The sequence below is a fragment of the Hemibagrus wyckioides genome, linkage group LG08 (genome assembly GCF_019097595.1).
Source record: "Hemibagrus wyckioides isolate EC202008001 linkage group LG08, SWU_Hwy_1.0, whole genome shotgun sequence".
Classification (NCBI taxonomy): domain Eukaryota; kingdom Metazoa; phylum Chordata; class Actinopteri; order Siluriformes; family Bagridae; genus Hemibagrus; species Hemibagrus wyckioides.
In genome coordinates this window covers 4,115,785-4,133,769 of record NC_080717.1, presented here as the reverse complement: position 1 = coordinate 4,133,769, position 17,985 = coordinate 4,115,785, and the positions used below count along the sequence as shown (strand labels likewise).

The following is a 17,985-nucleotide window of genomic DNA, read 5'->3' as shown; positions in this document are numbered from 1 at the left end:
TTGAGATGTATCTCTCGGCACTGTCCCCCACTGGTGTTGAGTGTGTGAACTCCTTTCCCTTTTGCAAATACTCTTCACTCTCTTTCTTTGCTCTTTGCAGTATCTCCTCTGCCTCCCCTTCTTCCTCATTTTCACTGTGATTTCCCCCTGTCTCTTTGCTCCTTCTAATTTTTCCTTTAATTGGGTTTTCAACTGATATCTCCACGTCTTCCCATCCTGTCCAGTCGGCATAGCAGTCCGTTAAGGTTGGATACACTCCCACTTGTTCCCTGCCCACCACTGGCTCGTTGTAGTTGGGTGGTGGACAGTAGATTGGCGGTGGTCTTTCTATTTCTCTCTCCTCTCTACTCCGCTCTTCTTCCTTCTTTATCGCTCGCTTCACCGCTTCTTCTGCTTCTCTGACCTTCTTTCCTTCTCTCATGAACCATTCCAGAATCTCTAACCGCCTATACTTCTTTCCTCTGGATTTATCATCATCCTTGCTTGGCTTCCAGTGTCTCAGCATTTCTCTCACCTCTGAGCAGGCCTTTTCATCAAATGTTCCTTCCACCGGCCACTGCCATGTCCCCTGAGTCCTGTCATGCCATTTCCTCATACACTTCCTGACATACTTCTCGTCAGGTTTATGTTGCGCTATTATAATGTCAACTGGTGTAGGCTGTCTTCTCCCTTCACTCATGATGCACCCCTGTTGTGCCCTGTATGCGCTACTTCTCTCTCCTGGATTCCTATTGCCTTCTGACCACGTCAGTGCAACGCTGATTCGTTTCACTGTCAAGCTCGGCCTTACTGGATTCTTTCTTAACTTCTCACCGAGCGCATTGATCCTATCAATCAGCACTGATGTTGCAAAACCTCTTTCCCAGTGTACGAGTCGCGGTTCTACTGTCACAGTTGCTGTCAATCCCGAACAATAATTGTACTGGCCTGGTCTGGACTGGAATAACTCTGCCAGGGGTTCGTCGTCTTCCTTATATGGGTCACTGATGAAATCAAATATTGGGATGGCTACACTGCTGGGCTCGGGAGCGTCAACTAGTGCTCTCAATATAGGACTCAACAACTTGGGACGCCAAATCTTCCTTAATGCTTTGTACCAGTCTACGTCGGGGAACGTTCTTTGTAAGGTGTACAGTCCGTCAAACTTTGTCAGGGCCCACAATTTATCCCTAATCAAATCTTCTGGCTGCCAGTGCTCTACTCCTTCTCTATCTTTGTATGTCCGCTCGTCCCAAAAGTGTGTGCGTATTCCCCTCGTTTCTATCTCCAAGTCTTGGCGAAAGGCCATACAGCTGAAGAAAACAGTAGTGCGCATGCAGTATAAGGTATCAATATAATAGCTCAATACTTCAGTAAGGGTAATGTTGTATTATCTGGGTCACATTTTTTACAATTCACTGAGTGGCCCAATAGTATGCAGACCCAAGTTTTAGGTGGATTTTTCCTAAGTATTCTCTTTTGCTGATCACACAATATCCCTCCCTCGCTAAACCTGCTTACAGCCGCTTTTGATTTCGTTCCAAGTCCACAAACCGTGTCTCTAGCCGTTGAACTCCTCAGCCTATTCATATGTACAACTCTTTTCCCTCACTTATTCTGTATGAAATTCCTCCTTCTAGGGGGATGTCTCCGCTCTTACTCACTCTTTCTTGGCACAATGCCCCCGCACACACACACACACCTCTCCACTACTTCAAAAAGCACTCAATCTTTTTCCACACACACACACACTTGTTCTTTTTAATTCTTCATCATCACCTGAGGATCTACTGTTAAACTTCCTGCAATGAAACACTTCCACAACCTACGATCCTGCCCCAACTTCCACATGCTAACCCAGACTTCCGTGTATTGAGGACCTCTTGGGGTCATAGGCCACATTAAATTGACCCTAACCAGGAGTTTCCCAGCTTCCTTTCTCAACAACTCTAGTGCTGCCTCTGCGAACTCCCTTTCAAACCTATTTGGAAACCTATAACCAACTCGCTTGAATGGTAGTGGACTGCTAAGACTTAGCTCTAATCCGCGAGTTTTTGCTCTTTCTGTGATAATGTTGGGAACTTCCTCACTTAGTTCCTCCGGAACGGTAAAGTAAGCACTCACACGGTGTCGTCCCGTGTAGGCGGATACAAACACTTCCACCATTCGGGAGCAGTTGTTTCCTACAGTCTGCTACATCTTCTCCTAGACCCCATGGATGTCACACCACACTTTCACGTCAGTAGAGGGTGGAACAATTATACTTGTGACCGATACACGTATTCATCCAATTCAATGAGTGGATAACAAATTGAGATGAACCATTAGCTCACACTTGGCAATTGGTCCTTACTTATGGTATGTGGATGCCCGCTTCACTATAAGATTTATTCTAAAGACTATTCTAGTCCACACCATCACTACCCTTACTTTTCCTTCATTTCTCACATAGTGTACCTCCAAAACATATATATCAAACCTTAGTATGATTACATCCATGCACGGTGATTCCTTTACTCTCACAAAGATTTCTGCCTTATTTTCTCACTCTGTTGCTATTCCTTTTCAACTTCAGCCCTATCATCCCCACCTGTTTCATATATCACACTCCATATCAGTGTGCATGCATGTACACACTGGTTTTCCTATAATCTCACAGTAATAGTGTTAGTAGACAAAAGGTTAATACAGTGCTATTTACAGTGCGCACATCCAATCACCATTTATTTTCCTCATGCACTCACACTCACACAGCCCCTCGCACTCAACACACCCACACACTGCATGCAATACAATCAGGACAGACAACAGACAAAGGCCGACAACAGGCCTCTCCTTATTTTCTTAATCTTTTCTTTATTTTCTACCACCTGGATCCAGGACTTTTCTATTCAGCGCTTTTTCTCTTTATATTCTCTTTATCTCTTATTTCTCTTACACCTAGATCCGGGATTTTTCACTATATTTCTCTTTTCTTCTCTTATTTTCCTTTCACTACCACCCGGATCCAGGAATTTTACTCTTCTCTTTTATCACCTGCTACTTGACACTTATTTTTCTTTTTCCAGTGACGGTGTTCACGTTCACAGAACTTACTATTCTGCTACTAAACGCTCCGTTTGCGTCCAAATAAGGTCTTTTTCACAGGAATTTCTCTCATACCACCTGGAACCCACCAGGACTTTCGATCATACAGGCCTTTACACATTCATACATCTGACATCATCTAGTCTTTTCAATACAAAACATGCAATTTATCATGTCACTCTATGTGGTTTTAACTTACACTCACTCTGCCTCTCTGCCTCAATAGGTTGGAGCAGAGCTGATCCGACCCTGGGCCGAGCGCCTCCGCCTCCCCAGACCACACACAACTAATGCAGAAATTCGGTTAAACAGGCTTCTGCCTTACCTCTGTCCTAGTCGGATCCCGTGTCTGGTCCGTGGGCGGCGGCTGCAGCCTCGGGTCCCGGGTCTGGGGCTCTGCTGTTCTCTCTGTGCCAATCTCGTTTCCTTTGAAATCACGTCGGGGTCACCAAAACAATGTGGAATAAAAATCTACTGTACTCACTACTAAAATCTGACTCCAGCTCCACACTGACCCGACAGCTCAGTCTAAGTGAGACTCATAGTTAGTAAGGCCTCAAAACTAAATAAGCCAATCAAGCAGACTAGATGAATACAGATAAGAGATTTTATTTTGTAATCAGCGCTGATACAAGAATTGAGATGCTCACGCATGAACGTCCCAACAACCTCTACCCGGGGAACTCCAACTACAGCCTTTATATACATTTCCCTTATCTTCCCAATGCAACACGTCACTGATTCTTTGCCTAGACAATCCCACCCATCTTTCTTTTTAGACCTTTTAGATTCTTTTTTACACCATTATCTTTGGATTTACAACTTTTCGAATACCATTATAATTAAACTTTCCTGAATCATTATATTAAAAATTGGGCGTTTCCGCCCCCACCAGTGGGATTGTCTTTGGCCTCACTCTCGCCAATACCTCATTCTTCTTCAGGAGACAGCATGGGTAAGTTCTCAGTTCTTCAGGGGCCAACACCCCTTTCTTTTATTAACTTTTACACCTCACGGATTTTCTGATTTATCCGCTGTCTTCCACGTATGTTCTCTAGATATTTCGCCTGGTACCACCATTGCCATCCAACACGCGCTGCGTTTACTTCATGATGAGCTCACTACCGCTCAAGGTACCAATGGAGCGAAGATTGACCACAACAATCTAGGGTGCGTCTCTGCCATTGATTGGTCCAAGTTTGGAAAGCCTGGTACCGCAGAGAAAGCCTGCCAGACTGACATCATTGATACAACTACTTGTTCTTCAAAGCCCTTGCAGCCTGTGTGCAAGGCCCGTGACAGGCCAACATGCCGTGTTAAACCTTATATTGTTCTTAAGCTCAAACGACCTAACGAATAAACCTTACCTGAGAACTCACTCCTGCTGTCCCCCTGATTATTTCACACATACCTTATACATATATTCTCATTTACAAAATTATCTCCCACAACAGGTAGAGAGGCGGAATCAGGAAATAGGAAGATTCCTGTGTGCCTACTGCAAAACTCGTTGACACACACTTTCACGGGCCTTACCCCATTCCAGTACGTCAAGTAAATCCAGTCGCCTACCACTTCCAGCTCCCCACCACTTGCCGCATTTCACCTACGTTCCACGTCTTGCTTCTTAAACCTTATCACGGAATGTGCTCTGATTCCTCCATGACCCACGAACCTTCTCCCCCACTGGACATTGACAGTCTTCAGATTTCAAGGTACATGCTCTCTTAAACTCATGCAGAGTCAGGAATTGGCTACAGTTCTTGGTGGACTGGGAGGGGTACGGCCCGGAAGAACAGTCCTGGGTTGATGCTTTAGACATTCTGGACCCTTCCTTAAGGGAGGAATTCCATTGCTCCCATCCTGGTAATCGTGCTCCACATCCTAGAGGTTAGCTATGTCGTAGAACACCGGGAGGTGTTACTGGGGGGGGCTCTGTCATGTCACACCGGGAGGCTGAACGTCAGAGGGAGCCCTCTCCCGAATTCTGATCAGGCACTTTCAGGTTCCCACGAACATAAAAGAGACACGCTCACCTAACTTTACGCGAAGTATCGTTCCTGTGTGTTCGTTCCAATCTTTCAGTAATATTGTTTGATCTATTACTGTGTTTGACCTCGTTTCTGCTACCTCGTTTTGTGTTTCCTGCCTATTGATTTGGATTTGTTTGCCGGCTCTCTGATTTCCCGGTTTAACCCTTTGCTTTGTTTTACTGACTACATTCTGCTGTGTTTATTAATAAATCTGCTTATGGATTCCAATACTTCTGCCTCCGGCGAATCATTACAACTGTGCTGAGTTTTGGAGTTTTCTTATAACCATACAGACACAGCATTACAGAAAGGCTGCAGGTATTACATCACTTCCTGCACGTTTCATTTTTACCCTGCCCTCAACAACATTAAACATTTTATTTAAATGTAGAGGTAGTGTTTCTTCAACAGAAATGCAAAATTAGCTATGGGAGAAAAACCTGTTCTCACAGGGACAAGTGAGTACATCTGTGAGTTTAATATCTGTTATATAAAAATATTTTTGTGGGTAAAAAGAATTATTTAAGTAGTTGTCAATGAGGCATGAGGCCTGAACCTGGTTTAATATTCAGGCATATGACAGAATTTATTTAATTGCCTTTTTTAAATAATGTCTTATTTTAACTGATTTGGCATCTGGCTCACTCATTCATCAAAGGTTATTGGGGTACATTAACACTGAATTCGTTGTCCTGTGGTTAATGTTGCTATGGTAACCAATGTGCACTGCTTCACCCAGAGTTTCAACACCAAGGACCCTAACCCTAACCCAAGGACAAACTGAGATTGTGAAAGGGCACAACAAGCCAGGAGCTAAGCACTATTAGTCCTGTAAGACCCAGGACCTAGGAGTGGGGTCCAGGTCCAGGTTATGGAACCTGATATGGGTGTGCGGAAAGTACCAACATGCCACAGCACAAATCTCTTGAAGGGGAACTCCCCTAGCCAGAGTGTTGGACAAGGCAATACACCTAGTGGAATGAGCCTAAATCTCCAGAGGTGAAGCCACACAGTGCACATCATAGGCCTACGAGATCACCACTACGCAGCACAAGGTGCTTCTTGGAGACCAGATTGCTTTTGTTGTGACCAACAAAGCAGATGAAAATGGAGTGCTCTTACACCACATGCTAAAGGGAAAGGTATAAGTGCTGAGAACCTGAACTGGACAGGTGCAGTCTCCCCTGCTCCACTGACTTGTGGGGTGGAGGGCAAAAGGCCTGCAGAGAGACTGGATAACCAGCCATATCGCACCCTGAAATGTAGAGCAGCCTTGATCGTGCCAGGAGTAGAATCTACACAGAAGGGGGTAATTGACAGGGCCTGCAGAACTCCTATCATTCTTAGGGAGGCCACAGCTAATAGCACAGCTGTTTCCAGGGTTAGAAACTCCTTAAAGGCTGACTCTATTGGCTCAAAGGGGGCGCAGCCCCTCCAGGACCACTGAGAGGTCCCAGGACGGGAGACACGGTCTGCAGGAAAGCCTCAGCCACCTGGCACTGTGGACAAAGTGAGAGACCAGAGAACAGGCAAGTGACTCGCAGCAATGGCTGCCATGTATAGGATGATAGGCCCTCAAAGAGGCGTGTCTAAAGCGAATCTAGAACTGTACTAACAAGGCAGTGATTTAGAACCTGACAAGTAGAGTACACTAGACTACACTAGAGACCTGACTACACTAGAGGCAAAAGTTCAACATAGACTCTTACTTGGGAGAACAGAGTCTAGGAGCTGGTCCAAGACCAGACCAAGAGCAGAGCTTTTGGGGAAGGTGTGCACACAGAGCCTCAGCTATGTTTGCACTATGGCATCCTGCCTCAGAGGGGCTGGTGAAAAGAGAAAACCACAGGGGACAGTGGAATGACCCCTCAGGGGTACAAAAAGCCGCTTTCGCATGGCCAAAAATTGCAACACTCCCACAAACTGCACAAAAATGGGTGTGCCAATCTTGTAGCATCATACTCCAAAAGATGTGAGGCTGTAATGGGTGCCAAAGGTGCTTCAACAAAATATTGAGCAAAGGTTGTGAACAATTATGTACATGTGATTTTTCTCATTTTTTTATTTTTTAATAAATTTGCATTTCAAACAAACTTCTTTCACATTTTCATTATGGGGTATTGTTTGTAGAATTTTGAGGAAAATATTGAATTTAATCCATTTTGAATAAGGCTGTAACATAACAAAATGTAGAAAAAGTGAAGCACTGTGAATAATTTCCACACACACTGTACAAACAAGTTGAATTGTTTGTGAGCAAAGTGAGCTATTAAAATTAACAACAGTGAGATGTTAGTGTAGACACAGATGAGTGTACGAGTAAACCACATTTTCCATTCTGTCATAACATCTACATCATGACTTCTCTCTGCTTAACACCAAAGCACAAATATACAAATGTGGTGTAGGCAGATCAGAATATCATGTCTGCGTATCAGACCTTTTTTTGAATGCAACTAATCACATCATAATCTGGGCGTGCTCAGTACAGACCACCAGAAGTACAAATATAAATTCAAACCATGCTTCAAGTGCATTCATAGTCTGTTTATAAATGAGATACCAACACTGTAGAATTTCTAAGAAATTAAAAATGACTGGTTTCTGGATCTTAATTTTAATCTTCATCACCATGTGTAAGTAATATGAGCAAATTATTTCCATCTTGTTGATGATTAAAAAAAAATGTATCTATTACTCAAACACTTTTGGGCAAGTTTTATGTAGAAAGATATCTAATATTATTCATTTAAATTGATATTTAATAACTCTTTATATGTAATAATATCTGAAATTTATTATTTTATATGTAAATATATATAATTAAAGTATCTGTTTTCTAGATACAATCCATCCTCATAGAAGCTGGGTTACTGCACAATCCCTCCAAGTGTCAGAAGCTGATCAGCCTGATAAAGAGCTCAGTGTGAATATTGGAGACTCAGCTACTCTGCGGTGTTGTGCTTCTAAAAAACAAACAATAGTCTGGTATAAACAGCCAAACAAAGAAAAACCTCAGATTTTAGTCACAGTGTATAAAGATAATAAAGAAACCTTTCACACTGGATTCCAAAAGTCTAATTTTCGGATAGAAAGATCTTCAAACTGCATTAATATGATCATTTTAAACATCATTCAGTCTGATGAAGCCATGTACTACTGTGCAGTGATGAGACCCAACCTTGTGTTTGGAGATGGAACTTATTTAAAAATTAAAGGTAAGATTTACACTAAAACTTACAAAACTGCTGGTTTAATGTACAGTGCATCTGGAAAGGATTCACAACGCTTCACTTTTTCCACATTTTGTTATGTTACAATACTTTCCCTTTGAACTGTAGTGATATTTTCCTTTATTATCATTAACATGTTCAACCTGCAAGATAAATAATAGTGAAGTAGTGAAAAGCTAACTGTGTTTTTTTGACAACACTGAGTTACAGATGTTCAGTGAATGAATTATGATAAATGTTTATATGTAAGTATGTTAATATTTCATCAGAAACATCTAAACCAGTTGTGAGTGATAATTCAGTGGTGTCTGAACCAACACTGCATGGAAACAACACTAACATGAACACACAAGACAAAACAGGTAAGATACCTCATAATTCAGTATTAATTAAGTATCTTTAATTCAAATAGCATAATTTGCTCAGAAATTTTTTTGTACTAATATACATATTTTGTGGTGAAATAACAGAATCAGAAAACATCAGATCTGTGATCGGTTTGGGAACGGCTTTGGGTTTGTGCTCACTTCTGATTTTCTGTCTCACTTATTACATACTGAAGAAAAGAAAATGTGAAACCACTAAATGTAAGAGCTTTTCTCATCACATAAATGAAAAGTTTATAAATACAGTGAAGTTCTATTAAAATGACTAGTAAATGACTTTCTGTATTAATAGCTAATACTTCTATAGAAGAATCTCCAGGAACATGGCAGGTACAGGCGAAGATATTTTTTTCTGCTAAACTACTAATTGTATTATGCTTATTATTATTATTATTATTATTATTATTATTATTATTTATTATCATACAGGAATCTGAAGCTGAATCACTGAATTATGCAGCTTTGCAATTCTCCAAGAGGAAAGCCAAAGGTGAAAAAAAGAAAACCCTCTCATCAGAGGAGTGTGTGTACTCCGATGTGAAGAAAACTGCAAGATAACATAAATGCCTCATAACACATGGTAATATTACACAGTGATAAGATTTTAGCAAATAAAACAAATATAGTAAAGTATATTCCTTACTTATCATTATGGGTTAAAATTCTACAATTCTACAAGCTTGAAATTGTCTTTGACAAGATATTGTATAAAGTAACTTTGTACAGTGAAGTAACATTAAAGTAAAACAGCTGATGTATTTTCCCACCATGATTTCTATCAAGTGTCCTGGTATTCCATTCCACTAACTGTAAACCCAAGAAAAAAACAAAATGTATGAAAAGATATTTTTCATGTTGTTGTACGATTTTAGTGATTTACTTTTATACAGATTTTGTGGCCTCCTTTTTCTGACTGATAACCTGACAATAACTGCAAAAAAAAGAGCAATTTCATAAAAATGTTTTTATGTGTTTACATCATTGAAAAAAAATTCTAATTTAAATAATAATAATGATCCATTACTGGTATATGTTAAAAAAGTTTGTGGGTTGGTTCTATATACAAGTCAGGGAGTGTGACTGCAGTGGGATTTATTAACGTACCAGTAACAAACAACCAATGCAACTGAGCTATAACTATATAACCTGTTAGTAAAACCAATGCCAATAACTTCTAATGTTTGTTGTTTTTCTTTTTTTAAAATGTTTTTTTTTTCTAGATTTACTTTATTTTGCTAATTGTGGTGCCATAAACCTGGCAGTAATATTGTTTGGGACTCCTTCAAACTCATTTTACATTAACCAAAGTCAAGCGCTAAACTACAACGTTGATTCCTTCTAGAAATGGAACCATAATCATTTATGCTGCAGTTTAGGCTTTTATATTTACATATTTTTTGCATATTACATTTGCAGTTTAGGCTTTTATATTTGCATATAACTTACATCCTTCATTCAGTTACTGAACTTTTAGCTCTTTTTGTTGGTTTCTCACTATGAGTGAGTGCAAAACGCTGATCATGCAAATACATATGCACTTAAAAGTATTAGTACATCCTGTTTGTTGCAGCTACAGTGTTTTGCACAAGTACCCCTTAATACTTTGCTCTGCTTATACAGGAAGACTACCAATAGCAATAGTTCATCAGATAAATTCTGACCACAACTGACACCCAGCAACAGCTTTGTCCAGCAACAGATTTTGTGAAGTGCATTCAGCATCTCCTGTTTCTAAAGCTGAGTTTCACACACAGAACGTCAGAGTTATTGATTTCAACAAGTTAGAAACCATTAACAAAAATTTTCTTAGTAGACTTTCTCTGCTGTATCTAGACTTACCCCACACATGAACATTACATTCTACCTCAGCTGATTGTTGCACACACAAATTGCACTACTTGTATACCCTGCACTACTCTGCGCACACACAATAACCACACTCACTGGACACCTTTGTGTGCATACTGCACCGACACTTTACATACTGTATTATTTATTGTCATTACATTTATATTTATATTTGACTTTTTCTATCTACATATATGTATATACTATATATTATAACTGTATATATACAGGGGTTGGACAATGAAACTGAAACACCTGGTTTTAGACCACAATAATTCATTAGTATGGTGTAGGGCCTCCTTTTGCGGTCAATACAGCATCAGTTCGTCTTGGGAATGACAGATACAAGTCCTGCACAGTGGCCAGAGGGATTTTGAGCCATTCTTCTTGCAGAATAGTGGCCAGGTCACTACGTGATGCTGGTGGAGGAAAACGTTTCCTGACTCACTCCTCCAAAACACCCCAAAGTGGCTCAATAATATTTAGATCTGGTGACTGTGCAGGCCATGGGAGATGTTCAACTTCACTTTCATGTTCATCAAACCACTCTGTCACCAGTCTTGCTGTGTGTATTGGTGCATTATCATCCTGATACACAGCACCGCCTTCAGGATACAATGTTTGAACCATTGGGTGCACATGGTCCTCCAGAATGGTTCGGTAATCCTTGGCAGTGATGCACCCATCTAGCACAAGTATTGGGCCTAGGGAATGCCATGATATTGCAGCCCAAACCATCACTGATCCACCCCCATGCTTCACTCTGGGCATGCAACAGTCTGGGTGGTACGCTTCTTTGGGGCTTCTCCACACCAAGAGGCAGACTCTAGGCATGACAGGGCCTGCAGAACTCCTACCATTCTTAGGGAGGCCAAGGCTAATAGCAAAGCTGTTTCCATGGGTCAGAAACTCCTCAGAGGCTCCATTGGCTTGAAGGGGGCTTACTGCAACCCCTCCAGGACCACTGAGAGGTCCCAGAAAAGGAGACATGGTCTGTTGGAAAGCTTCAGTCATCTGCCACCATTCAGAAAGCGAGAGACCAGAGAACAGTCACGTGACTTGCAGCAATGGCCTCCATATTTACATCAATTTAGAGGGTGATAGGCCCCTTAAAGAGGCGTGTCTGCAGGAAATCTAGCACTGTACTAACAGGGGAGTGAGCAGAGCTTTCGGGGAAATTGTACAGACAGAGCCTTGGCTACATTTGCACTATGGCATCCAGACTTAGTGAAAAGAGACAAGGGAGAGTGGGACGACTTCTCAGGGGTGAAAAAAGCCACTTCTGCTCTGCCAAAATTTGCCATATGCATTCCACCACTTCAAGTCAAGAAACTTTATTGTCATTTTAACCACATATACAGTTGTTGATGCAGTACATATAGTATGGCATCCAGCCTCAGAGGGGCTGGTGAAAAGAGAAGTCCAAAGAGGGAGTGGGTCAACTTCTCAGGGCCACTTCCGCACGGCCAAAAATTGCCATAATCGCCAAATGCATTCCACCACTTACGGGTAGACATGCCATTCCCTGGAGATTAGCCCTGCCTCAGAAGGAAGCCTGGTTCATGGTCATGTGCCCTCAGTGAGAGATATCTGGTTTGTATATAGGGCACAATCTGCTGTGCCAACCTGAACAGAGGGCGCAGGCATAGACTGCTCTAATAATTAATGTAGGGTACCCCCAAAAGTAGCCCCTGAGCTTTTTGCTGTTCTCACCTTGCCTGGTGCCCTGACATAGCAAGCTGGCGGGGCTAAGGCTTGGGCTGGTGGCTACTGGTTGATAGCCCTAGCTGCTTGCTGTGGCAAGGGAATAAAAGGAGAAATCGGGGTGTCTAAAAGAAAGGTTTTCACCTGTAATTTAGCGTGGTATGGATGCACACACTTTCTGAACTGTTTGCTTCCCGTCTTTCCTAATCGTTTATATATATTTTCTTTTTCCATTATCTAGACAGTCGGGACAAACAATTGAAACAAACATACACAGAGCATTTCCTGAAGACAAAGAATCTGGAGTATTGTGATTGTAGATGACCTTTTATTGTCTTGTTGTCATGTTCCACTTTGTCACATGACCTACCCAAGCCAGTGAAGCTCACGCAGAGCTTCAGACACAACTTCCATTAAGAAGCATTCCCACAGCATCAGCCATAATGCAGCTTTGAGTTCCCTTGAAAGAGAAGCCAGTATGAACAAATGAATTATGATTTAAATAAACACCACTATCATCCTCTGGGTGGCAGTAAATTCTCACCCATCAAGCTCTGTTAGTAAAATGTAGGTGTAGAAAGAATTAAGTTACAATAAACACTTGAGGAAATGTTGCTGTATTTATAGTAACCAATGTATTTAAATGTACTGACAGTTTTACATGGTTATATATATTTTTTATTGTCATAAAAACAAATCTTGTGCTAAGACTGATCTGTTTCAGGTCTCAGAGCAGGCCTCAAATGTATTGCCTATTTTTTGATCATTATGTAAGAATACTGTATATCTGAAGATGTTCATTTATGTACATCATACTCTTCAATACAATTCAAAGTACAGCTGATCACAGCAATGACTCCCATGTTCCAGGACGTTGACTTCAGGAATGTATAGGGACAAATCTACAGTACAAGTTGAATTGTTTTTCAGCAAAGTGAACAATTAAAATTAGCAACAGTGAAGTGTTAGTGTAGACACAGGTCAGTGTACGAGTAAACCACATTTTCCATTCTATCATAACATCTATATCATGATATCTCTGTGCAACACCAAAACACAAATATGGAAAATGTGGTGTAGATGTAGGCAGATCAGAACACCATCTGCTTACGTATCATAGCTTTGTTTTAATACAACCAATCATGTCATATTCTGGGCGTTCTCAGTACAGACTGCCTGAAGTATAAATATAATTTCAAACCATGCTTCAAGTGCATTCATATTCTGTTGATAAATGAAATACAAGCTCTGTAGAATTTATTAGAAATGAACAATGACCAGTTTCTGGATTTTAATTCTGATCTTCATCACCATGTGTAAGTAATTTGAGCAAATTATTATTATTTTTTAAAATCGATTAATCTATTACTTTAAACTAATTTTTTCAAACTACAGTATATGTAGAAGGAACATTTATCATGTCATTATATTACAGAATTTTTAATAACTCTATGTATAATAATATCTGAATTACATTCACTATCTAATTTTTTTTTTCTAGATAAAGTTCAACCTGGTAGACGCTGGGTTACTGCACAGTCCCTCACAGAGTCAGTTTATCAGCCTGATAAAGAGCTCAGCGTGAATATTGGAGACTCGGCTACTCTACGGTGTTGTATTGCTGAAAATGCAGTTGGAATAATTACATGGTTTAAGCAAATAAACAGAGAAAAACCTCAGCTCATGGTCAGAGTGTATAAAAATGGTGGAGAAGTGTTTTACACTGGATTCCAAAAGTCTCGTTTTCAAATAGAGAGATCTTCAAACTGCTTCAGCATGACCTTTTTAAACATCATTCAGTCTGATGAAGCCATGTACTACTGTGCAGTGACGGTACCCAACTTTGTGTTTGGAGATGGAACCTATTTAAAAATTAAAGGTAAAAAAGACTCACACTGAAATTGATGAATCTATTGTTTTATGGTAGTGCGAATCTTTCCCTTATTACCATTAACATGTTCATCCTGGAAGACGAATAATAGCGAAGTATTAAAATACTAACTGTGTTTTCTTCGACAACACTGAGATACAGACCTTTACTTTATAGGTGAACATGTTACTATTACATCAGAAACACCTAAACCTGCTCTGAGTGATAATTCAGTGGTGTGTGAACCAACACTGCATGGAAACAACACTAACATGAACACACAAGAAAACACAGGTACGATGTCTTAATTTATATGTATAATTTGCCTAGAAAATAATGTATACTAATATAAATATAATGTGGTGAAATAACAGTATCAGAAATGATCAGATCTCTACATTGGACAGTGATCGGTTTGGGAACGGCATTGGGTTTGTGTGCACTTCTGATTTTCTGTCTCACTTATTACATACTGAGGAGAAAATCTGAAAACTCTAGATGTGAGTGCTTTTGTCATCACAATAATAATATTTATAAAAATAAATATATTTAATGTTAATTTTAGTAATAAGTGTGTTTCTGTATTGATAGTGAAATCTTCTATAGGACATTCCACAGGAAAGAGTCAGGTATGTGTACTTACAGTATGTAGGTGAAATATTACTACATTCATATCAATTAATCATTACAGAATTCTACATACAATGTACACAGTCAGTTTTTTGCAGCACAGTCCAAAGCTTTTTTTTGGATGCTCCTCTTGTTAGACTTAGTGTCTATAGAGCAGTTACACATATTATATGGTTATTAATTTGATATGGACTTCTTCACCTTCAGGAATCTGAAGCGGAATCACTGAATTATGCAGCTTTGCAGTTCTCCAAGAAGAAAGCCAAAGCTGGAAAAAGGAAACCTGGCTCATCAGATGAGTGTGTGTACTCCGATGTGACTACAACTGTTAGATATAACATAGTTGATTCATAACCAGACCAAAACATCTAAAGTGTTTTACCAAAAATACTTGAAGGTATCTTGACTAATGCAAATGCACTTCATATATTCAATTTCAGTGATATGAAATATGGCATGATCATATGATATGCAAACAGAAAAAAGCAGAAAATTCTAGAAATAATCCTATATTTTGTTCACACTAATTTCATAAAAAAATATGAAAAAAGCTACATGTATTCATGTATATACAAGATGTTTTTTGTTTGTTTGTTTGTTTTTGCAGTTTATAGACATTTCTATGCTTCAGGATTTGTTTCTGTGCTCATGGTTAAAGGAAAACTATTATTTCATTCAAATGTTGAAATATTAACTTTCAGTCACAGTGAATTTTTTTTTTGATTTTTTGTTTTTTGATTTTTTGTTCTGTGATTTTTTGTAACACATCTGTATTGTGCTCTCTACAGATTTTATGTCCTCATGTGTATGAGTAACTATTGGTAATGACACAATTTGAAAATGTAAAAAGCAATCCCATTGAAAACATGGTTTGTTTTTTTTGTGACTTTAAAAATAGCATTGTTTCATTGCTAGTGTATTTTTTAAAAAGGATGTGGGTCAACATTATTATTAAACCTTGTTTTATTCTCTTATCTCTGAGCTCGTCTTTCTGGCACTAAGCACTGCTAAGAACACAGAAACTTAACTTATTTTGGAGTTTTTTATTTTGGTGTATAAGTAAATCCAGTGAATGCAGTGAGGATTATTAAATCAACAATAAAAATATAACAAAGGTTACTGATGTATTGATCTTAATACCGAGCTTGTGCAGCATCGGCTTCCAAACTCTTTTAAGAGTGTCATTATTTTTTGTTTTATTTCATATTGTAGGTGTATGTTGTTTTCCTAATTGCGGAGAAGTTTCTTCACCATTGAAGGTCGAGTAAAACTTTTTCACACACATTTTACTCGAACCAAAGTGAAGCATCAAACAACAAAGATAAATTGTTTCAGAAATGGAGCCATAATCATTTAGCAGACAGTGCAGGATTTCCATAATTTATTTATTTACTAGATATTTTAGTTGTTCATTTCCTAATAATTGAAGAAAAAAAACCCCAAAATACTTTATGGTACTTATAGTAAATGCAAAGCAACAAAAAAATTAAAAAATAATAAAAACTAATATAAATTAAAAAAAATTCACCAGTGCAATAATATTTACTTTTGTCTATATTTAATTTTATTATTATTATAATTTAGTTTGCTATGTAATTTGCATATCTATCTATCTATCTATCTATCTATCTATCTATCTATCTATCTATCTATCTATCTATCTATCTATCTATCTTATCTGTAAGGACATCATATAAAAACGGTTAAGTGGTATATCTGCTTTTGAGACTGGAAAGCTTCATCTCTACGACTGTTACTTCCTGGAAAAAGAAGCTGTTAGAGAGTCTGTTGGTTGTGGCTGAAATGTTGCAGTACCTCTTACCAGATGCTAGTAGGCAGAAGAGACTGCGCTTACTATGGATAGAAAGTGTGATGATTCTACATGCTCTTGTTTTACGGTGCCTGTGATTCATGATAAGGGCTTTTAGTGATTCACCAATAAAACTAGGGGGTGTTTGTTTTAATGTTTTAAATATCTCTTGTTTTGCTGTTTCCTCTCAATCTGATGTACAATCTATGATCTCGTAAGAGAGCAAGTGTCATTCATTCACTTCACTGACTGAAATTTGAAACAAATTCATCCACGAGGGACTCAAGGTTGGTGGACCAAACACATCTGTCCCAATAGGAACATGTTAGATAAATACAGAAATGTCTTTGTCTATGTCTGTGCTGGACACATATGTTGGGTGCTAGCTTTCTAGCTGCTTTGAAAGACCTGGTACTCAGATTCAACTGTCTAAACATGATATAGCTAATTTATTTAACAGCAAAATATGATTGACTTGGGATAACATTTTTATATACAATATTTTGCAGAGACTGTCTCTAGGAAAATGGGTAGAATTTTAGAGACCCAGTTCCCCTCCTGTCTGAGACCAGGCCGTGGATGGTGCATGGTTGACCTGGGCAAAAGTCTTTAGCAAACAAGGTGCCACCAAACACCCACAATACAGACTCTGGGATTGTGTTTCGTTGCTGTAGAGCCAAAAGGGCTTTAGGCAGGGTTACATCTGAGACTCCCACATCACCTGCATGTGTTGACTACTTCTCAATTTACAAAGTAAAAGTTCTTATCATTCCACAAACTGCTGCTTGGTCCCTTAGATCTTCTAGCACTGCGTGATTGATCCCACCATCTCTTAGGGTACAAGGTAGGAGACATCTAGACTCTTCTCTGTTCTGTCACTGAGGTGAGACAGCTGAGTCACTGACTTCAAACGACAGGCCATTTATTGCCATGATACAGTGAATAAGCAGAACCTTTGGTAAAAAGATGAGTTACAGATTGCCTTCTCTTCAGCCAGTGAGTTTTATAAAAATTTGGCGATGCTGTTTGCTTTGATAAAGGCATCAAATGTGTTCTAGTAATTCATTCAGATGCTCGGTGACATGCTCCACACATGATGATATCTTGAGGAACAGGCAGCTGCAGACATGCTGTTTAGTTTATTTCAGAAACTGAAACTGGAATACATTACTCAATAATACTGTACTATCTATGTATCAGACAGATTAATGTAAAAACAGTACTCTGGGCCAAATGTTATTAAATAAGGAAGATTTTGTATAAAGAAGATGAATTCAGAGGGGGGCATATTAGTGTAGGCACGTCTCAGTGTAAGACCCACATTTTCCGTTGTCATATCACCTTTCTTGTGATATCTCAGAAGCAATACACATATGGAAATATGTGGTGTAGATGTAGGCAGATC

At 39.3% G+C, this 17,985-nt stretch overlaps 2 protein-coding genes across 4 annotated transcripts; both read left to right on the top strand.

Moving 5' to 3' along the window:
- The first annotated feature begins 7,692 nt into the window (after positions 1 to 7,692).
- Positions 7,693 to 9,276, top strand: LOC131357957 (uncharacterized). Its single transcript, XM_058397381.1, has 6 exons — positions 7,693 to 7,735; positions 7,943 to 8,317; positions 8,578 to 8,694; positions 8,809 to 8,904; positions 9,011 to 9,048; positions 9,148 to 9,276. The coding sequence occupies exons 1-6, from the start codon at positions 7,693 to 7,695 to the stop codon at positions 9,274 to 9,276; spliced, it is 798 nt and encodes a 265-aa protein (XP_058253364.1).
- Positions 9,277 to 13,486: 4,210 nt separating this feature from the next.
- Positions 13,487 to 15,819, top strand: LOC131357745 (uncharacterized). 3 transcript variants are annotated; one of them, XM_058397008.1, is made up of 6 exons: positions 13,487 to 13,586; positions 13,772 to 14,149; positions 14,318 to 14,434; positions 14,515 to 14,640; positions 14,732 to 14,769; positions 14,978 to 15,819. In XM_058397008.1, the coding sequence occupies exons 1-6, from the start codon at positions 13,544 to 13,546 to the stop codon at positions 15,122 to 15,124; spliced, it is 849 nt and encodes a 282-aa protein (XP_058252991.1). In that variant the 5' UTR covers positions 13,487 to 13,543; the 3' UTR covers positions 15,125 to 15,819. The 3 variants fall into 3 exon arrangements, with proteins under 3 accessions (XP_058252991.1, XP_058252992.1, XP_058252993.1); XM_058397009.1 differs by having other exon boundaries at positions 14,548 to 14,640; positions 14,978 to 15,817; XM_058397010.1 differs by lacking the exon at positions 14,515 to 14,640 and having other exon boundaries at positions 14,747 to 14,769.
- Positions 15,820 to 17,985: the final 2,166 nt, after the last annotated feature.